Source organism: Trichosurus vulpecula, chromosome 6 (assembly GCF_011100635.1).
Source record: "Trichosurus vulpecula isolate mTriVul1 chromosome 6, mTriVul1.pri, whole genome shotgun sequence".
Lineage (NCBI taxonomy): Eukaryota > Metazoa > Chordata > Mammalia > Diprotodontia > Phalangeridae > Trichosurus > Trichosurus vulpecula.
Window position 1 is genome coordinate 209,362,499 of NC_050578.1, and position 23,678 is coordinate 209,386,176.

The window sequence follows — 23,678 nt, forward strand, 5'->3', positions numbered from 1 at the left end:
TATTCTCACCCCAAATCTATTGCCAAATTTTGTCCATTCTACCTTCCAAGCATCTTTCCTTTATGTCCCCAAAACCTAGTTTAACATCTCAACTCTTCCCTGGACTACTGCATTAGCCTCTAAGATTTCCCCTCTCCAGTCCATCCTCCAAATAGCTGCCTGGGGTCTGCCCACATTGCATACCCAACCCTGCTCAAGGTGCTCATGCGGCCCCTTCCTCTACCTCTGCAGTCTTCTCATACTTGACTTTGCTCTATCTACTCTACAAGGAAGCTATACTGGCTCAAGGCAGATCTTCACACACAATCCTTCCTCCCCTGACCGTGCTTTTGCAGAATGTTCTGCCCCATACCCTTCTCCAGTAGTATCCTTGGTTTCCTTCAAGACTCAGCTCAAATCTCACTTTCTACAAGAGCCCTTTCCCTGGTCCCCTTAGCTGCTAATATGGTCTTCTCTCAGAATGCCTTCTATCTACCATTTGTATATCTTCTGTGTACCTAGTTATTACCAAGTGGTCTCTTCCATTAGAACATGAACTCCTTAAAGATCGTTTTCCTTTGTATCCCCAGCACTTAGCATAGTGCCCAACATTTTCTCACAACATGACTAATATGGAAATACATTTTTGCATGACTGCACATTTATAATCTATATCTAATTGCTCACTATCTCAGGAAGGTGGATGGGAGGAAGGAGGGAGAGAAAAAAATGGAAACTCACACATTTTAAAATGAATTTTAAAAAACTGTCTTTAAATGGAATTGGAAAAAAATTAAATGCTCACAAATAAATGTTTAGTGATTGGCACATTTTGTTGTTCTTGTTGTTATTCTTGTTATGGCAACTAGGTGGCGCAACGGATAGAGTGCCAGTCAAGAAGACTCACCTGGCCTCAAACATTTACTAACTGTGTGACCCTGGGCAAGTCACTTAACCCTGTTTGCCTCAGTTTTTCATCTGTAAAATGAGCTGGAGAAGGAAAACTCCATATGGAGTCACAAAGAGTTGGACACAACTAAAACAACAAAACAATAACAATGTACCTATGAACCTAGTTATTTCCAAGTAGTCTCCCCAATTAGAATGTTAGCTCCTCGAAGGCTGCTTTTCTTTGTATCCCCAGGACTTAGCATGGTACCTGACACAGAGTAAGATCTTAAACATTTGTTTAACAATTGGCACATAGTAGGTGTTTCATTATTGTCAACTGGCTGAATGATTGAAAGAGAATAATCTGAATGATACACAAGAATGACACAAGTGGTAAGATGTGCTGGAAATTCAGATTAGCCTAGGGTAAATTATGTGGAACTATATATTAATCCCAGTGTTACCAGCAACCCTGAACCACTTCTCATCACCTCTCCATTCAAACAAAAACACGTACTCTGGAAATGCAAAGTCATTTTGAAATGGGTAATATATCAACCATTAGGAAAAAGGGAAATATTAAACAGGAAGCCAGCAACAAGGGACCCCAAGGTGAAAAAACAGCAGGATCTCCATTGACTATTGAAATTGTTCCAGATGAATCTACCCCAGAATTTGAATTTCTAGAGAAAAGTGCACAGCCATGTATATCAGGAGATGCATGTAATAAATCCTTCCCCAAAAGACTTAAGCCAGAAGAAAAGGAAATGTGAGTTAGTATTTAGAAAAACAGATTTACTACTTCTCTCTATTAGCACGGGTAACAGTCAATAAAATTAGTGTAGAGCAATCCCAGTATGGGATTTAAAACGTTAAGTCAGATAACCAACTTTTAAATAAAACTAAAATGGTGAATTACCTGCAAATGTTGTGCTGCTAACTTCAGACTTTGATTCTGGATCATCTTCTAAGCCTTCTTCTTCTCCTAAGAGCACTTTACCTGACAAACAATGCAATAATTAAATTCAATTAAATTCAGCAACTACTTATTAAGTACCTAAGTGTTAGGCACTATGCTTTGAACTGGGAATTTCATTTCCCCATGGTAATAATTTCTCTTTTAGTTTTCCTAAAAAAGTAATAGTCTTCTTGAAACAAAAAATGAACACTTCTAAATCTCAAATCATGGGAAGATTTAATTCACTTCTTCATACTACCTTAATGGTAACAATAGTTAATATTTACACAGAATTTGATAGCTTATAAAGTGATTTCCTCAAAGTACATAGTTTTATGAATACTGCTACTCACATTAACAACCATATTTTGAAAAACTACAAAGACAGAAAATGCTAGGTACAAATGTTTAATTTTAGATTTCCTATGAGAATTTAAACATATCCACTTTCCCTCTATCATTTAAGAAGACTGCAACAACAGACCCTGAGGTGAAATTTCCTCTTCTGCAAAATGAGGATAATTGTATTAACAGCACCTATCTCACCAGGCTGTTGTGAGAAAAAGATTTCTTAAACCTAAAAGCACTACAGAAATTAAGCCACTGCTACTACTAGTAGAAAGAATATCCCTAAGACATTTAAGGAGATCTTAGGATACTTTTCAAAATGACACCAATTTAGAGAAAATACTTTAATACCACAGTGTCCAACTAACAAAGTATGCTATTTTAGAAAAATATCTAAACTAGTGTTAAATTAAATTTTTGTGTAATGACCAACCCTGTCCACAGAGATGATATAAACAAATGATGTAATGCATCCCTCAGTTTTCCTTGAAAAGATGAGTTGCTAAGAGTCAAGAATGTTGCAATGGTTTTTGCGTCAATTGGTGCTACTTAACTGTTTTTGCTTTGTTACAAGTAAAAGATCATGGGGGATGGAGTGGAAGAAGAGAGAAGACATGGAATCTATACCACATATAAACAAAGGGCACCAATAAATTTTTTAAAATAATAAAATATGGATTCACTGATAAAAAGATATAATTTTCTTAGACCCAGTAATGTCACTTCTCAAGAATTCTTTTCACCAGATTAATTTTATTTTATAATCTCTATAAATTAAGTTGCTTTCTGCGAAAATTAAGCTATAACAGCCAGAACCTACATATCTCCAGAATTGAAATGTGAAATTACAATTTAATGTGGCTTCAGATTTCATTAAGTATTTAAAAAATATTTTTTCAGAGAGTTTTTGACAACAAATTATTTTTCAGGAGAAAACATGAATCCAAATATAAACTCAAAGCTATGTGTATTATCATTATCATCACCTAGGAATAAAATGATAATGATAATGGTAATAATAAAATCTGACATTTGATAGACCCTTCAGGTTTGCAAGATACTTTATATTATGTAATCATTAATTTCATCCATATGCCACCTTATAGTATATTACTATCTCCTTAGCAGATACTGTTCAAATAACTGTGAGAATTCCTTGCTCTAAAACTGCTTTACAAAATGTTAATAAGCAAAAAATTCATGCACATATACACACAGAAATGAACAAAAAGAGGAGAATACAGAAGGAGTAATAAAGAAGATGTCACAAATGTAGAAATTAACTTTTAAGAATAAATAGTGGTTAATGTAGGTTTATTGATTGTGTCACTTAGAGTTAGACAGAATAAATATTTTAAAATATCTTCAATACTTCAGGGACCTGTGATTTTATCAATGTGTATATTTCCTCTGTCAAGAGCTGCTATGGCCAAAAAAATTGACGCCTTATGGCCAACCTTCTGATGAGCCTCTCAATAAAGAATTTTTTAAACTAAATAAACTAATGGGGGCAGCTAGGTTGTGCAGTGAGTAGAGTACCACCCCTGGACTCAGGAGGATCTGAGTTCAAATCCGGTCTCAGACACTTGACACACTTCCTAGCTGTGTGACCTTGGGCAAGTCACTTAACCCCAATTGCCCTAACTTCCTCCCTCAAAAAAAAAAACCTAATGCATTACTCTTTAAATTAGTGTGATAAACTGTGGTAAATGACATGAACATATACAAATAAAATATTAAATAGAAAAATGCTGAGAAGTCCCAACTCAGGGGATTATAGAAATGTGGATGGTCTGCTAAATATGGCTATGATTACATGAAATCCATAAGTCACTTAACTTGTCAGATTGGGAAAACTTTCAAAGCAGAAAACTCAAGTTTTAACAATGCTAAAAGACAACAACTTTATAATTTTTTTATATCCTCTGAAGAAAAAGGTTAAGATATTTTCTTTTGTCCTACCCACAGGAACAACAAACCTAAACTAGATCAAACACTACTAATCAAGCAAATACTAGTAGCTGGTTTGCTAATTACTAATCATTTTCTAGCTAACTTCACAGCTCAACACTACAGGAAAAAGTTACTACACTGAGACAAGAACAAATGAGCAACAAAATGATTCGGGTTCTCTAGGGGACAAAAAACTTCAATTTCCAAGAAAATCAAGAAAAGATAAAATATACATTAAAAAAGTTAATGGATTCTAGTGAGTATTTTTAAGGCATGCCAAAGAGTAGCAGTGAATCTTTCAAACTGACAGTTAGATGGCACAGTGGGCAGAGTTCCAGGCCTGGAGTCAGAAAGACCTGAGTTCAAATTCGGCCTCAAACACTCACTAGCTGTGTAATTCTGGGCAAGTCAGTTAACTTCTGTTTGTCTCAATTTCTTCAATGGTAAAATAAAGATAATAACAGCATCTACCTCTCAGTGTTGTTGAGAGGACAAAATGAGAGAGTAATCATAAATCACTTAGCACAATGCCTGGCACATAGTAAGCTGTATATAAATGTTAGCTACTAAATTATGACTCTCAAGAACTTCAAATAACAATGGCACAACAGTTATGAAATATCTGTATTACTAACTAATGAAAAAAACTTTTCTGAATCCATACCCATCCTGCCAGCACAGACCAGTCAACAAAATAGTAACCTCTTCTGGAAAATAAGACTTGCAAATTGTCATATGAAAAGCATCCTGCACCACACACAACAGTCACCTAATAAATGTTTTTTTTTAATGAACAAATGAATGAAACAGAAAAAAAGAATGTCATTCTTTCAAGATTTCAGAACAGATGAGAAAATACCCTTCAAATAAAAGGGCATTCAGACTGAACAAGAAACTGAGAATGGCATTTAAAGATTTATGACATGTACAAGCAAATCAAAAGATTAGATGTACATTAGTTGATGCAGTCAAATTGACATATTTTGCACAAAATTTGGTATCTATATAAATATAGCTGACAAAATGATAACAGGGCTCCAGTTTAACAAAGATAGTAGATGTTTAGAGTTCTAAATAGGAAAAAAAAATCTGAAAGTATTGCCTAGATAAAAAGAAGAGCATAGAAGCATACCTGTTTAACATTATTAATTAGTTCCACAAGAACATTGTCTGAAGAGAAATTATATTGCAGGGCAGTTATTTTCAAAGTAACAATGCTACACAATTGGGAAATATTGTTCCTGGGAATACAAACTTCAGGCTACAAATATTCCAAATAGCTGACTTTTACAGCAATGTAAGAGTAAAACAAGGAATCCAAATTCCAGGCCAAAGCTGAGCAAAGGGGAGATAGTAAACCCAAAACATTAGGCTGGACAAAGTATGTTGGCCAGAGGGACAAAGGTAGCCAGGAATAACTGGACTGAGCAGAACTGATTTATGATAGGGGTCTACTTATAATGCCTTAAGTGATTGTTTAACTATTTGGGTCAAACCTATAGGGACGAATTACTTCATGTATACTTGTACAACACAGAACCAAGCAGATTACCTATAACATTAGAAACTGAAAAAAAAGGACAAATTTGCAAAACTATTATGGCCCAGTTATCAAGGATTTCAGCAATATTTTTAAAGGTAAAAAATATTACTGAGAATAGACATGGAAACAGAGTCCAATGTATTACGAAAATAGAGAAAGAAATTAAGTCATGGAAACAGAGTCCAATATAGTATGAAAAAAGGAAAATAATAAAATCACACAAGACTCTGACTTTTTAAAATAATCACCTTTTTGTTTTCTTGAAAGAACAGGGCTGCATGAAGACCCCCCTCCAGCTGCAAATCATAGAGAGCAAAAGATCAAAAGTAAGAAGATGGGCTGCTGAAATCAGGAAAGAATTTTTAATAGCTTCAAAAAAGCTGGATTTCATGCAAACTAGAATAATGTGAATATATTCCATAAACTGTGATTAAGGATATAATCAATATTATTGTACTCTAGTTTGAGAATCTCAAAATTACATAAAAACATAATAAAGCACTGAACACAAATTAGATGTGACCCAAGATATAAAACCAGCTAGTTAATTAGGTTAATTACATGACAGGACTATTTCACAAAGTATCAGAAACATTAGGATATTTGCTTGATCTCCAGTAGTTAAATAGGTAAATATAATATGACTAATTAACTGGAGAATAAATCCTCTTTGGTTAAAAAAACATAAATCCTAACAATCTTCCACATTAATTGTTCATGAAGACAAACATTACATACATAAGAACATATTTCAATATACAGAACTCTACATAGTAAACACCATATAAATATTAGTTTCTATTATTATATGGTTCATCACTTTAATGCTGAATTAACAATGATGTTTACATTCAAATTAGGCAACTATTAGAATTCCAGTCGATTTTCTTCTAATTTGCCTAAACATGTCAAGACAACAAAAAATGAAGAGTATAAACGAACAATGTTTGGCTACTATTGGGGCTGATGGGATAAGGTTTTGATGGAAATATTTATGTGGACAGTCAGGACTCAAGAGTAAGACTCCTAATAAAGAGTGGCATCTCCAGATTAGACATGGTTTTTATACCTAGGGCCAAAGTCACTCAGAAGCCAAAATCCAGGAGAACGAAGAAACAATACAGCATAGGAACTTCAGGTAAAGTAGAAAAAAGTGGTCAGGAGAGCTTTTCTGAGGCTGAACAAGTTGTGGTACATGAATGTAATGGAATACTATAGTGCTGTAAGAAATGGGGAAGATACGGACTTCAAAATAATCTGGAAAAACCTACATGCTATGATGCCGAGTGAGCAGAGCAGAACCAGGAGAACATTATACACAACCACAGATATATTGATTCTGTGATGACTAACCTTGATAGACTTGGCTCTTCTCAGCAATGAAACGTTTAAAGACAACTCCAAAGGACTCATGATGGAGAGATCTATCTACATCCAGAGAAAGAACTATGGAGTCTGAATGCAGATTGAGGGAAACTATTTGCTCTTCCTTTTTTGTTCTTTTGTTTTTGTTTCTTTGGTTTTGTTTCTTCTTTCTCATGATTCATTCCAACTTGACTATTGTGTAAATAAGTTTAATGCGAAGTTACATGTAGAAGATATATCGGATTCCATGCCATCTTGGGGAGGGAGGAGGGACGGGGCGGGCAGGGGGGAAGAAAATCTAGAACTCAAAATCATGTGGAACTAAGTGTTGTAAACTAAAAATAAAAAATCTTAATTAAAAAAAAAAAGGGACGAAGGAGGCCCTTCAAGCAAAATACACATTCCTTAAGGGCAGAACCAATTTTTTGTAGTTGCACCCCCCAATCTGTAGCATAGTGCTTTGTTCATAATAAGGTACATAAATTCTTGTTGAACTCCATTGGATTGCTGAGTGGATAGGACAGAAAGTTTTAGAGTATCCTAAGATTTAAAGCCAGCAGGAAGTAATCTAGTCTAACTTAATTTTATAGATGAAATTGAAGCCCAAAGAAAAGTGACTTCAAAAGTCAAGAAGGAAACAGTAGACCCAGGATTTGGGTAGAGGTACTCAATTATAGAGACACTGCTTGTTTGTTTTCCCAACTAACATCTGAACACTCCTAGATTCTCGTAACTCAAGGTGACCCTCCTGCTCCACCCCCCAGTGGTTAAGCCACAAAATGTTTCACCCATACCACATAAAATTCTTTAATAAATCACAGAACCCAGAAATTCCACCTATCAAAATTAAAAGCACCTTTTGGAATGCAAATACCCTGAAAAAAGTAAAGGCTATTAATTACTATCATCCTAGAATAAATTCATTTAGTCAGATTGCTTTTCCCCTAATATCAAGTTGGGATGAACTTTACTGAGTATATGTAATACTTTATTTTGGGAGTAGAACAAAGTAATTTTAGAATGTAGGCAACCTTAAGGGTTGGAAAGTAAAGTGATAAAGAAACAGAGATGATATGAGATGATATGAAGGAGCAGAAAGGAAAACAGGAAAGTCACAAAGGAAAACTGAAATGTTGGCTCAAGAGTGGGCCTACCTCCAGCTCACAGAGATTAAATAAAAAGCAGTTACTCACTTTGTAAAATAGAGCCCCAAAATAAATACAATTTGAAACCCAAAGAACCAAACTTACAAAGGGAATATAAACCTGTATTATACTCCTGGGTCAAAAACATCCTGTTTAATAAGCAACCTGGCTTTTCATGGATGGCCATAAGGTCAGCTATATTAGCCACAGGAGCAACTATATAAATCTCCATAGATCAAAAGAAATGTTGCTTCTAATACAAAACATTCTGATAGAACTGTGAGTAAGATACACAAGAGTTAGCAACGCCTAAATGAGTATTAAGAGTTGAGAGTTGTGAAACAGTCCCAGTCCTCAAGAAATTTACATTATATTGAACACATTTAAGAATATACAAAATACAAAATAAATACAAGGTAATTTTGAAAGGAAGGCAGTAGCAGATGAAGGGAATGAAGAAAGGTCTCATATAAGAAGTCATATTTGAGCTAAGCTGTCAAGGAAACAAGGGATTCTAAGAAACAGACATGAAGAGTAAGTACATTCTATCACTGAGAATGCTCAAAAGCATAAGATCTGAAATAAATGTTGTGTTTAAGGAATAGCAAGGTCAGTTTGGCTACACACTAGAGTACGTAAAAGGAAATAAAATATAATAAGCCTGGAAAGGTAAGTTGGAGCGAGGTTGTAAAGGAATTCAAATGACAGAAGAGAGTGCATTTGCACCTACTGGTAATAGGGAACCAATGGATTTTATAAAGCAGAAAAGTAACAAGGTCACACAATTTTGTTAAATTGAAATTTTTAGAAAGGCAGAAACCATAAATAGCAGTGAAACTCCAGGCTTCTGGAATTATTTTTCATAAGTCTATCAAGTAATTAAGACTGTGTTAACATGTTAACAAGCAGAATGGCACGGGAATTTTATTGGGATTTTAATGATCATTAAAGTATATAAGCATGCTGGATTATGTTATTTCAAGTTAAAAGGAATCTTAACAAAATGAGATATATATTTGATACTTATGACAGGAAAGTACATTGTGCAGATATTAACTGAAAATCTTAATATTCCAAAAAACTTACCTATAAGTTCCACAATACTCCCACTGCGACTTCTGCTACTAAACTCCTCTTTGGTCACATTGACCTGTCCAATACCACCTGCAGTGGTCAGGGCTTGAAGAAGCTCAGCTGGAGGTGTTTTGAAAAGTTGTTGTAATAATTCTAATGCTCCAGTTACAACATTGTGGTCTTGGTGCTGGGTGTAATGCAAAGTCAACTCATATACCTAGGAACCAAAAAAGGCACAGTGGAATATTAATTCATTTATTGGTGGGGGGTGGCCTGAAAGAAGGTTAGTTTTATGTTCATGAATTTCAGTTAACCAAACTGAAAAGCTGAAAGCAACATGGATAATCAAAAACCCTTAACTCAAAGTAATTTTTTGTTATATGAATTAATATTAGGATTTCATTCAGATAAACAGTAAACTGCATCATCTAGTTCATTACTGCTAGTATAAAACTTAAATAAAATTATGGTGAAGAAAAATATGTATCTCAAAAAAATTAAGTGCTTTGTTCATATGGAATAACTAATATCCTACAGTACGGAAAAAGGGAATTAGAGATTTTAAGACTTAGAAGGGACCTTTAAAGGTGATATAGTTCAGTCCCTGAGGTTTACTGAGGAGGAATTTAGGCCCAAAGAAATCACAGAACCACAGCATTTCACAGTTGGAAGGGACCTCAGCAACCATTTAGTTCAAATCATATTTTTATCTTTACAACACATTCAAAAGAAGTCGTCCAAGCTTCGCATTATGGATATCTAATATTTAGGAACTGTTACTATATAGTGGACCTATATTTACCTATTTACACTTCCACTCACTGCTCCTTGTTCTGTCCTGTGGCGATAAATACAATCTGTCTAAAGCCTCTTCCACAAGTCAACCTTTCAAATTCAAATGCTTGAGAACAACTATATTCCTAGAGTCTCTTCTCCACGATAAACATCCTCAGGTCCTTCTACCCTTTTTTATCCCACCTCAGGTCCCTTCCCCCAGATATCCCAGAACCCATGAAGGAGTGAGAAACCTGGCTACCCTTATCTACTTCCTTTTCCTAGGCTACTTACAGGGCTTGGATAAGTCAATACTTTTCCTTCCAATGAAATGCAGAAACATTAAGCCTTACCACCTCCCCTAAAACTTCCTCCTATACACTGCTCCCTTAGGACTTCTAGGCCTTTCCACCCACCCTACTGCTGTTTCCTTAACACCTTTGAGCCTTTCCATCTGGCCTGACTTTGTTTTATGGGCTGTCTCCCCTGAATTAGAGTGTGAGAACCTGGACAGCAGACTCTGTCTTACTTTTTCTATTCGTAACCTCAGCATTCAGTACAATGCCTGGCACATAGTCATCATCTAATATTTTGTCATTCATTCATTCTGATATCATGAGCAAAAGGCCTTTCATTGCCCTGGTTCTCCTCCTTTGGTTGCTTTCTAATCAATTTCCCTCCTAAAATGTAATTCCCAGAACCATAAATTTTCAATATGGTATGAATAAAAAAAGAGTACAGAAGAACTATCACTTCTTTAACAAAGCCTAAGATCACATTAGCTTTCTTCGCTGCCATAACACACTGTTCATTCATACATAGGTTACCATAGTCTAAAACCCACAGGTATTTTAAAGACAAATCACTATCTAAACAGACATGCCTCATTCTCTGTTTGTTAGTTGCCTTGACATTCATCCTTCTTAAATGTAACATTTGATTTAGCCCAATGTTCTAGCCTGTCAAGAGCTTATTAAACCTTGACTTATCATCCAGTGTGTCCCTCCCAATTTTAAATCATTTGTAAATTTGGTAAGCATGCAACATGACTTTTATCCAAGTCATTGATAATGATAAAAAAGCAAAAAGGCGAACAACACATATATATTTAGAAGAGTATAAAAGTCTTCTAAATTTAGAAGAAATAAAATGGTAGGGGTTTAGTGAGGGGGGAGAGGACAAGGGAGGGATTTTTAGAGGGGAGAATGAGGGAATAGGTAAAGGGTGGTTAGATTAATGGGAATGGGAGGATAGGGAAGGGATCCTTGGAGGGGGGAAGGCAAGTAATAGGAAGGCGATGTAGCAGGTAGAAGTAAAGTAGAGGAAGCAGGAAGGATCGGAAACAAAAGATATATACAAACATAAAAAACAAAGATCAGGAGTAGATTATGTTTGGGAAAGTATATGTCTATATACACATGTATATATGTATAAGTGTGTATGTGTATATATATATATATGTATATATATATATGTATACATCAAGAAATATCTAAACTATATTGTAGCCTTCTGGGGGTGTGGGAGGAGGGGAAAAAAGAACAAAGATAAAAAGTGCACAGCAGAGAACAAAAGAAAACACAATGAAGCAAAGAAAAGAAGGACAATTCTCAACACAAGGTGTATTATTTATCATACAGGCTTTCTTGAAATGAAAATTTATTGTTACATATTTTGAATCCTCTCCTATGTTCTGCTACACACATGACATGCTTTTTTTCCTTTCTTACTTTATATTTAAGTTTCAATAATTAAGTTCATGATATGTTTTTGTTTCTTTTCTCTATTTTGTATTTGTGTTCTCGTCAAATAAAAAAAAAAAAAAGCAAAAAGGCACAATGGAAAGACAGCTAGTTGAAAAGAAAAGAAGACCTGGGTATAAGTCCCATCTTCTGACCATCCTGGCTGCATGGGCAAGTCACTTAACCTCTCTGTGGTCTGGAAAATTCTCTTCTCTAAGTTACAGAGAAAGTTTGACCTGTATTAGTACAGGGAGTTTCCTCACCAAAGAGTCGGCCACACCAATGAAATCAGAGGTCTAGTCCCTAAACTTATCCCTACTGATAATAGTGTTAAATAGCACAAAGCCAAGCATAGATTCCTTGGGTACCCCAATGGATATCTCCTTCCAGTTGACATAGATCCATTAATAACTACATTTTGGACACAGTCATCAATATAACTCCAATAGCATCAAGGAATACTTGTAGGAAATGGTGGAGATTAAAGTAAACATAAGCAAAAAACCTATTTTTACAATAACAATGTAGTTTAAAAAAAGCAATTTGGAAAAACTTAAGAAATCTAGTCAATGAAATGACTAACCACAACTCCAGGGAACCCATGATGAAATATAATACCCACCTCATGACAAAGAGGCTATGGTCTCAGGATAAAGAGTGAGAATTTTCATGCATGGCCAAAATGTGGATTTGTTTTGCTTGACTATGCATGCATGTGGGGAAAATAGGAAACAAAATTATTCTGTGATATCTTGATGGATTTTCAATGTAGAAATCCACCAACCACCTGGTGGCTTAATGTTAGAAAGTCCCCAACCACTGTGCAAGAATATAGGGTGACAGTCTTACCTACTACTGTAAAACTATTTGCTGTCTTTGGACAAGAGAATGTTGCAATGTTGTCTAAAAGAACTGCTTTCACAATTGTAAAAGTGTCCAGTCTCTTCTTGCCTTCTGCCCGAGGACGAGGGGGGGGGGGTGGTGTTCTCTTAATCTGATCAAAAATCGTGCCACTCAAATTATGCATACTCACCTTTTCTCTGGTAGATCATCCACCTCTTTTTCTACTACACTCCCATGCCACGAAATGCTTTACTATCTAGAAAAGATTCCCTAATGAAATTCTTTAACTTCAGCTTGGCCTCCCAACTTTGACCCACAGTCATGGGACCCTTAGCTGACATACATGCCTCTTCCAAGAAGTAAAGAAAGTTTCCCAACCCATGTTTGTAACAAGAGTTTTCTTTTTGCCAAAATGTGGGCAGAAAGAGGGAGGAAGTATTTTACAGTAGGTAAAAGGAGAGTACTACCAACAGTATTATCCAAAAAGGAAGAAAAAAAAAAAAACAAGATACGCACTGAAGCATTTCAAAAATGCAGACAAGAAGGAAGTTCAAAAGGAATCGTAGACAATAAAGAAAGGTTTGAAAGTAAAATCATATTTATTAAATGCTTAAAAAGGAAAGCAAACTGTATATAATACATTGTTTCATATAAAATCATCAGCTACCCTTTGTAAATGGAAATGCTAGTCTTCTCTAAGGTTTGTTTAAGTAAGAATACAAAAAAAGAGCTTTGCTGAGGGACAGAGCCAAGATGGCAGCTGGAAAGCAGGGACTTGCTTAAGCTCCCCGCAAATCCCTCTAAACACTTGTAAAAAATGACTCTGAACAAATTCTAGAGCTGCAGAACCCATGAAATAGCAGAGGGAAACAGGTCTCCAGCCCAGGAGAGCCTGGATGGTCGCTAGGAAGGGTCTATTGTACAGTGCTGAGAGCGGACAACAGCCCAGCGTGGGCCGTGCCAGGACAGACCAGACCCTGAATCAGCCAGCCGGCACAGGCCTTGGGGCCATGAAACAGTGAACTGTAGCAGTTACCAGACTTCTCAACACACAAACACCAAAGAGCAGGTTAGGGGGAAACTGCGGGATTGAGTTCAGAGTGGTCAGGCTGCCAGCTCTGGAAGTGGAGGAAGCGGTGCAGCAGTAGCAGGTGGGAGCAGCAGCAGGAAGCACCTGAGGCTGCTTCCAGAGCACCAACATCAGCTACTTCCCAAGTCCCTGGCTCACTCTGTGGGAGGAATCTAGCGGTGGATCAGTGCGGGAGTACAAGGAGCGCTTTGTGGGCACAAAGGCAGATTCTCTTGCTGTGCCCTGCTTGGATCTGTACTGCGGTCCTGGTTGGCAGTTGTTGGGGGAGAGGGAGCGATGCTATGATGGAGCCTGGGGCGACGGTGGAGTAGAAGTAGCTCTGAAAACAGAAGTGCTTGGACCCTAAGCTTGGGACAAAGTACTCTCTATTCTACAAGCAGTCATATCCAGACAAAAAGCTCAAGGGTCAAGTAGTTGGCTGAGAACATGAACAGGAAGCGAAAACAAACTCAGACTCAAACTCAAATTCTGGATTCCTTTTTTGGTGACAAAGAAGATCAAAACATACAGCCAGAAGAAGTCAACAAAGTCAAAGAGCCTACATCAAAAGCCTCCAAGAAAAATATGAATTGGGCTCAGGCCATGAAAGAGCTCAAAAAGCATTTGGAAAAGCAAGTGAGAGAAGTAGAGGAAAAATTGGGAAGAGAAATGAGGGTGATGCATGAAAAACAAGTCAACAACTTGCTAAAGGAGACCCAAAAAAATACTGAAGAAAATAACACCTTAAAGAATAGACTAATCCAAATGGCAAAAGAGTTCCAAAAAGCCAATGAGGAGAAGAATGCCCTGAAAGGCAGAATTAGGCAAGTGGAAAAGGAGGTCCAAAAGACCAATGAAGAAAATACCACCTTAAAAATTAGATTGGAGCAAGTGGAAGCTAGTGACTTGATGAGAAATCAAGATATTATAAAACAGAACCAAAGGAATGAAAATATGGAAGACAATGTGAAATATCTCATTGGAAAAACCACTGACCTGGAGAACAGATCCAGGAGAGAGATAACCTAAAAATTATTGGACTACCTGAAAGCCATGATCAAAAAAAGAACCTAGACATCATCTTTCAAGAAATTATCAAGGAAAACTGCCCTGATATTCTAGAACCAGAGGGTAAAATAGAAATTGAAAGAATCCACCAATTGCCTCTTGAAAAAGATCCCAAAAAGAAAACTCCTAGGAATATTGTCTCCAAATTCCAGAGCTCCCAGATCAAGGAGGAAATACTTCGAGCAGCCAGAAAGAAACAATTTGAATACTGTGGAAACACAATCAGAATAACACAAGATCTAGCAGCTTCTACATTAAGGGATCAAAGGGTTTGGAATATGATATTCTGGAGGTCAAAGGAGCTAAGATTAAAACCAAGAATCACCTACCCAGCAAAACTGAGTATAATGCTCCAAGGCAAAATATGGACTTTCAATAAAATAGAGGACTTTCAAGCTTTTTCAGTGAAAAGGCCAGAGCTGAATAGAAAATTTAACTTTCAAATACAAGAATCAAGAGAAGAATGAAAAGGTAAACAAGAAAGAGAATTCATAAAGAACTTACTAAAGTGGAACTGTTATGTTTACGTTCCTACATGGAAAGACGATGTGTGTAATTCATGAGACCTTTCTCAGTATTAGGGGAGTTGAAGGGAATATAGACAGAGGGCACAGGATATCTAAAAAAATGAAATAAATTTAAGGGATAAGAGAGGAATATATTGAGAGAGGGAGGAAGGGAGAGATAGGAGGGGGTAAATTATTTTATATAAAAGTGGCAAGAAAAAGCAGTTCTCTGGGAAGGGAAGAGGGGACAGGTGAGGGGGAATGAGTGAATCTTACTCTCACTGGATTCAACTTGAGGAGGGAATAACATACACACTCAATTGGGTATCTTACTCCACAGGAAAATAAGGAGAAGGGGATAAAATAAAGGGGCAATGATAGAAGGGAGGGCAGAGGGGGGAGGAGGTAAGCAAAAGCAAACACCTTTGAAAAGGGACAGGGTCAAGGGAGAAAACTGAATAAAGGGGGACAGGATAAGATGAAAGGAAATTTGGTTAGCCTTTCGCAACATGAGCATTGTGAAAGTGTTTTACATAATGATACATGTATGATCTATGTTGAATTGCTTGCCTTCCTAGGGAGGGTGGGTGGGAAGGGAAGAGGGGAGAGAATTTGGAACTCAAAGTTTTAAAAGCAGATGCTTAAAAAATTTTTTTTAAAAAAGTTGTTTTTTGCATGAAGCTGGGAAACCAGATATATAGGGAATGGGGCATAGACATCTATCCTGCCCTACAAGAAAGAAAGGGGAAAGCGGATGGTGGGGAGTGGGGTGAAAGAGGGGAAAGCTGACTGAGGAACAAGGCAATCAGAATATATGCCATCTTGGAAATAGGGGGAGGGCAGAAATGGGGGGGAAAATCTGTAACTCAAAATCTTGTGGAAATCAATGCTGAAAACTAAAATATTAAAATCACTAATACATAAAAAAGGAAGTTCTTTCCAAAAAAAAAATACAAAAAAAATTTTTTTAAACATTTCCAAATCCATCTAAATGTACTATACATCTCTACACCTTTCCCCAAGAATAACATGGAAGACCTTCTCAAATACTTTATTAAAATCTAGGTAAACTATAACCATAGAGTACCCTGATCTACCAGTTCAATAATCTTGTCAAAAAAGGAAATGTAGCCATATTTCATAAGCTGTTAAAAAAAAAACCTTTCTTTGACAGTAACTGGGCCCAATTACATCTGTTCCACCCTTCCACATTCAGTTTCAATACAAAGAAAAGAATACATACATACACACACACACACACACACACACACACACACAGAGTTCAACACAAAAATACATTTTACTCAACAGGGAAATAGAAGGAAAAGGGGAGAAAGGGAAGGGGTCAGGGGAGGACAGATTAAGGAAGGGATTAGTCCTAAGTGAAACAAATTCTAACTAAGAATATACAAATATATTTCTAGCTCTTTTTGAGAAGGCAAAGAATAAGAAGGTGAAGGAATGCCCACAAATTAGGGAATGGTTGAACAAGTGATAGTATAAAAATGCAAAAGAATAGTATTGTGTTCAAAGAAATGATGAGGGTGATGGTTTCAGAGAAAGCTGGGAAAACTTGTATGAACTGACACAGAATGAAGTATATAGTTGGCCCTTAATAAATATTTCTTGATTGATCTTTAATCTTAGCCACATAACTCAAAGCTTTCCTTACTTGGCAATTCAGACAGTTGATACTTGGAATTTTTGTAGTTATTTCAGAATGATAATGTTTACCTGGATGAGCTGGTCTGTAGAAGGTGAGACTTCAGTTTCTTTTCGTGTGACACCAAAGCTCCCTTTCAAACTCATGTCCTTGACTTGCTGTTGGAGCAAGGGGATTAAATACCTCAATGTGAGCAATACTCCAAGAATAAAAAGAGTAGAATGCTCCTCCTCAACAGGAACTAGTAAGCCTACAAAACAGTAAGCAAAGTCGTTAGCATCCAATGGATAGCTTAACCACCAATCAGTTCTATGTCTCTTTCAAAAGAACAGTGACTTACAAATACCAAGTTATTCCATTTAAAGAAGGGCATCAATGGATAAAAATAGCATCCCTATTATTGTAAAGAGCAATGATATCAAACACAAGTAGAAACGGATCCCTTAGGGCCTTATACTGACTCAGAAAAGCACAAATTGACAATATCTATGTTGTGTTCTGTTTTTATTTATTTTGCTACATATTTCCCAATGACATTTTAATCTGGTTAGGGCTCAGTTTTACAGGTCCCCCACCCACCCACAAGCTGATATCTCTGCTGAACAACACAACATCATGGGCATGTGATCTATCACTTGACTCAAAGTAAAACCCATTCACAGTATGGGTCTAGACTTTAAAAGGGCTTCATCATATTTGTAAACTGAACAAGAGCTTCTCATTTTATATTTTCTATTCTCCACCTAATATGCCCTTCCCCACCAACTCTGCCTGTCCAATTACTCCCCATTCTTCAAACATCATCTCACTTTGACAAAGGTTCTGCAGTTCCCGCAGATGAAAGTGATCTCTCCATCCCCAGAACTACATGAGAATTCTGTACCTTTTTTATGATCTTTCAGTCTTGCTTGTAATACAGGTTTTTGTGTATATATCTTATGTCTCCAACTAAACCTTAATCTTCATGAGGCTGAGGACTATGTCTTATTCTTCTTTGAATACTCCACTAAGCATAGTATATGGTCTTGAACAAGAAACATTTTTAATTAAAGAATTAAAATCCCCATTCTATCATTTGGGGTTTTATTTGGGGTTATATTTATTATATTTGACTACACAAATTCAATTCAACAAACATTTTAAAATAGCTATTTGCTAGGTACTGGGGTGACAAAGATGAAAGTAAGAGAGAATCTCTGCCCACAAGAAGGGTAACCTCTACGAAGCAGGAGATAACACAAACACAAAGAAACAGAAGATATTAAGAGCAAAAGAGTGAAAGTGCACTAGAAAAACCAAAGGAGAGAGGAATTATTTTCGCCTGGAGACATCTGGAAACCTGGGGACAAGGAAACCTTTCACAGAGGGGATGACACCTGAGTTGAGTCTTGAAAGAAAACTATAAGAAAAAAAAATTAAAAATACAAGCAATGTCTCTAAGCTGAAACTGACAACCTTCAAGTAATGCTGATGAGAGCCAGAGGCATCATTAAATTTTGTGAACTTTATGATGCAGCAGCTACAAGGATAGCAACAATGCCTGTGATTTCAACAGTAAAGGGATCTCCTATATGACAAAGCCCCCAGTACCAAGAAAGGTAAGATCGTTCTCTGCTACTTCTAGTTTTAAAGAGTGGCACGGGATAAGGAGAAGTTAAGTGATTTTCCCAGAGTCACACAGCCAGTATGTGTCAGAGCCAGGACTTGAACCAAGCCTCCTTGGATCCAAGGCCAGCTCTCTTTCTACATCATAATGCCTCTCCAGGTTTAACTGTAACCAGTCAGAAAATGACAAGTGCTATGATCCACAAAGCTAGCAAAGTTTTCATAAAACCTAGTTTAAGAGCACGGCTTTCATTAGTTTTTTCCTCCCACCTTTTCATTACATTTTTTTTCCCATTCCCGCCATGTAAAAACTACAGAGCCTCTACTATGCCTTAAAATTTTATTTTCACCTTACCTAAAAGTACATTAAGTAACCAGGTATAAAAATACTGTGTCCTCCTCGAATGTTGGCAGATGCTCACTGCTGATCCAGCTGCTGTTCGCCGTATCGTAGGAGAACTTGACTTGAGATTGGCTATGAAAGCTTTTAATAAAACCTATGGTAACAAAATTACAAGACACTAGAAAGTCAGATTAAGACAAAGGAATATTTATTATGTATTTCCAATTTTCCTGAAACTTGATGAAACTATTTCATCTTTTCTTGAATTTATAATGTCAATACAATCACAACACTATTAAACTAGTGAAAAAATACACATCTGTTTAACACCTGTTTTTCTTACATCTTTATTAACTGTTAAAGCTGGAAAATGCCATAAGTGTTATTTGGTCCAACTCCCTTCATTTTACAGATGAGGAGGGGAAGGAAGGAAATTTGCCAAGGCAAATTAATGACAAAGAAGAAACAGAAAATAATGATTTACTCAGAATTTAGGCCCATCAAAATTCACACAAAAATATTACTTTCATAAAAACCTACCACTGCATTTGAAATGTAAACAAATAATCATAATTTTATACCATGACCATTACTTTGAGAATATAATGAAAATTAAGAGTACATAAAGCCAGGCAATTCTGGATTTAAACAGTGATAAAGAGATAAATTCATTTGAAAAATCAGTCAAAATGGAATCCACCCATGATAATAGTCACTGACTAGACCGGTATCCTTAATGGAAAATTTTGAAGTCAAGCAATTTTTAAAGGACATCAGGAAGGAAATAAATATTTATTAAACTCCCCCATGTGCCAGACACGGTGCTAAGTGCTTTATTAATATTACCTCATTTGATTCTCATAGCAGTCCTGCGAAATAGGTGCTATTATTATCCCCATTTTACAGTGGAGGAAACTATTAACAATTAAGTGAGTTGCCCAAGGTCACACATATAATAAGTGTCTAAGGCCACATTTGAACTCAGGTCTTCTTGACTCCAGGCAGTGCTCTATCTACTGCAACACCTAACTGTCGCTAAGTATATTCAATCAAATCTCTGCTAAATGCCTCATCATGGCGGAGAGCTGACCCTGGGGTTTTGTTGTTTTTTTTTTTTATTCCAGGGGACTACAAGCTCTAGCAGGTCTAACTAAACTAGTAAGGTTCAAGAGATAAAATAAATGTCTTCCAACTGAGGCCTAGACAAAATACCTACAGAGAGGTTTATCAACAGAGAAGATAACCAACTGACAATCACATGAAGACTTTTTTTGACCCCAGCGACTCAAGAAACCATCTATATTAGAGATGCAATCAGCCAACTAACATTAAGTCTCTACTAACATGCCAGACACCGTGCTAAATGTTGGAGAGACAAAGAAAAGCACAAGGTCATCCTTGCTCTCAAGGAGCTCACAGTCTAACAGGGAAAAAAGATCTAAACAACTATATACTATACAAAAAAAGGGGTATACAGGATAAACTGGAAATGCTCTCAGAAGGAAGTGGGATCAGCAAAGATTTCTTATAAAAGGTAAGATTTTAACTGAGACTTGAAGGAAAACAGGAAATCTAGGAGATGAGATTAGGAAGGAGAGGGGACAGCACAGGGGACAGCCAGAAAGAGGATCAAAATGATCCAAGACAGAAAAAGGGAGTGCCTTGTTCAAGGAACAGTAAGGGGGCCAGTGTCACTGGATCTCAGAGTACATGGTGGGAAGTAAGGCATAAAAAAACAAATGGCAAAAAAGAGACCTGATTATAAAGCCAACCCAAACAAAGGATTTTATATTTAATCCTGGAGTAATAGGAAGCCACTGGAGTATATTCAATCAAAGGTATAGGTACCGAGTTTAGGGAAATAGAGTGTATAGGGAAATGATATGGTCAGATTTGTACTTTAGGAAGATCATCTTGACAGATAAGTGGAGGACAAATTGGAGTAAGGAGAGACTTTAGGCAGGAAAACCAATCAGCAGGCTATTTCAATAGTCCAAGCCTAAGATGAAGAGGGCCTGCAAATGGATGGTACAGTGTCAGAGGGCAGAAAGGAGTATATAGAAGAGGAGTTAATGAAGGTAGAAATGACAGAAGTTTGTAACCGAGTGCATATGGGGCAGGAAGAGGGGAATCAGAGAAAGTGAAGAGTTAATAGTGACATGTAGATTGAGAGTCTGGGGGCCTAGAAGGATGACAGTGCCTTCAACAATAATAGAAAAGTTAGGAGGAGGGGAAAATTTGGCAGGTTTGGTTTTGGAATGTTGAGTTTACGTTGTTTATGAGGCATTCAATTTGGATATCCAATATGCAGTTACCAATAGGCAATTCAAAACTGGAGGTCAGGAGAAAGGTTTGGGTTGGACAAAAAGTCTGAGAATCATCTGTATAGAGACAAAGAGTTGAATACATGGGAGCTGATAAGATCACCAAGTGAAATGAGGCTGAGAGAGAAGAGACTTCAGAACAGAGCCCAAGGGGACATCTACAGTTAATAAGTTTGACCTGGATGCAGAATCCAGCAAAAAAGATTGAGAAGATTCAGTCAGGCAAGAGGAGAACCAGGAGATAACAGTGTCACAGAAATCTAGAGATAAGGTAGTATAAAGGAGAAGAGGGTGACCAACAGTGTCAAAGGCTACACAGATAGATGGGAAGAAGGATAAAGATTGAGAAAAAGCCATTGGATACAGCAGTTAAGAGGCCATTAAGTAACTCTGGAGCAAGTTAGTCCAATGATCAAGTTGGGAGCCAGAAGGCAGAGAGTTAAGAAAAGACTGAGAGGACAGGAGGCACCTCTTGAATACAGCCTTCCCAAGAAGTTTAGCCACAAAAGGCAGGAGTGATATGGAACAAAAGCTATCACGAAAGAATAGATCAAGTAAGTGTTTTTTGAGGATGGGAGAGACATGGGCATGTTTGTTGGCAGGAAGGAAGCTGTCAATGGACAGGGAGAAATTAAAGATAAGTAGGAAAGTGGGGATGAGAGAAGGGGTAATCTGATGGGAGAAGACATGATGGAATGGGCTAATTTGTACCTGTAGAGGGTAAAGGAAAGGGCCGCCTCTACGTATGACCCAGGGCTGAAGAAGGAGAAGATGGCAGAAGGCAACCAGAGACTAAAATCATGGATTTCTCAAGTATTAATTTAAGTTCTATCAGGAAAAAATGCTTAAGAGACAAACAAAAACAGTCAACAACAGACAGAGACTCTCTCGAAAGTTATTAATAATTCTCTACTTGCCAAATCTGATGGTCTTAACTCAATTCTTAGTCCTTTTCAACATATTTTTTTTCCTTCATTTGACACTGATGATCACCTACTCCTCCAAGATACCCTCCTCTCTTGCTTTTCTTGTCACTGTTTTCCCCAGTTTGCATCTTACCTGTCTGAATGGTCTTTCTTAAAGAGTTTCTTTTTCTGCCTCATCATTTACACATCATGCTCATTTGTGGGTATTCCCCAAGGTTCTGACCCTCTTCTTCTATACTCCCTTTGGTGATAACTTTATCAGTTTATGGGTTTAACTATTATCTCAATGCAGATACTAACAGCTTGAGCTTCAGCCAAGCATGAATAATTACTATTAAACATTTCAAACTGGATGTCTCTGTGGAAAACATTAAAAATGTCCCTTTTAGTTTCTCTAGAAATATTAAGAAATAGTATTTCCCTGTCTAAAATACCCTTTCCAGACTTCCAGGTTTGAAGGCAAGACAAAAGGCCTCTTCTTAAGGAGACATATTAGGGGATAACCAAAACCTCGAGCAAAAAATACCTCGTCTTGTTTTAGATCATTTCCTTTCACACATGGCTTGACTTCAAGTGACTTGAGGTAAAAGAGAAATCTTTAGCAAGGTAAAGATCATAATATCTTAAAATACAGTTCCTTCAAACTGTGACATTTCAAAACAATAATAACTACCCTGTTTCTTCCTTGACCACTACATTCAAGTCATTCAAATGTTTTCCTGGAATACAGCAACTTGCTCCCTGGAAGCAAGTCTTAATCCTTTCCCAATGCAGAAGGATGGATCATAAAACCTTTGCTTCAGGGGTTGGGAAGAGAAGACTGCTCCCAGGCGGATCAATAGCCCAAGCACTGTGGAGGGTAGGTTAAGGATGGGGGGCAAGGATTTTTACAAGTTTGTACTTCTCTCTCTCTCTAAACTAGAAATGGCTGGAATACAGAACAATGAAAAATTAAATAAAATTGTTTCAGGCTGACTTGGGCCTAAAACACAGAGTATATTATTAATAATTTTTTTCTTCATCATACTGGATACATCTTAAACTCAACATACCTCAACACAAACACACAAACACATATATGTGTGTATATGCTCACATATACCTATATACACATATATGTGGGAATATTTCTTCTTATGTACATACTTATACTTGTTATCTCCTCCATTAGAACATAAGCTCTTTACCTCCTTACCAATAGGGATTGCTACATTCTTTATATTTTATATCCATAGTATCTGGCACATAGTAGGCATTTAATAAATGCTATTAACTGGCTAATGATTAACTGGCAATTTCATCCATACACAGCCTATGCACCAACTGAACATTCTGCTTAATGGCTATCCATTATGCCTGAAATGGCCTCCCTCCTCATTTCTACCTACTAGAATCCCTTTTTTACTTTCAAATTAAGTTCAAGAGTCATCTCCTATATGAAGTTCTTAAATCTCCCTAACTTGTGTGACCTCCATCCTCAAAGTTGTCCATCCTATCAATACCAGGACAGGAATCTCACTACAATGATCCAACAAATGATTATCTAGCGCCCACTCAAA

At 36.8% G+C, this 23,678-nt stretch overlaps 1 protein-coding gene across 2 annotated transcripts in view; it reads right to left on the reverse strand.

The window, feature by feature from the left end:
* Nucleotides 1-23,678, reverse strand: part of HTT (huntingtin) — a 220,064-nt gene that overhangs the window by 164,432 nt on the left and 31,954 nt on the right. The window contains exons 7-11 of one of the 2 annotated variants that reach the window (XM_036762808.1): nt 18,882-19,023; nt 16,993-17,171; nt 9,269-9,473; nt 5,921-5,968; nt 1,790-1,870 (exon numbers count right to left, since the gene is read on the reverse strand). In XM_036762808.1, the coding sequence (XP_036618703.1) occupies nt 1,790-1,870; nt 5,921-5,968; nt 9,269-9,473; nt 16,993-17,171; nt 18,882-19,023 (655 nt within the window). The remainder of the gene's footprint in view (nt 1-1,789; nt 1,871-5,920; nt 5,969-9,268; nt 9,474-16,992; nt 17,172-18,881; nt 19,024-23,678) is intronic. The other variant, XM_036762807.1, reaches the window with a different exon arrangement.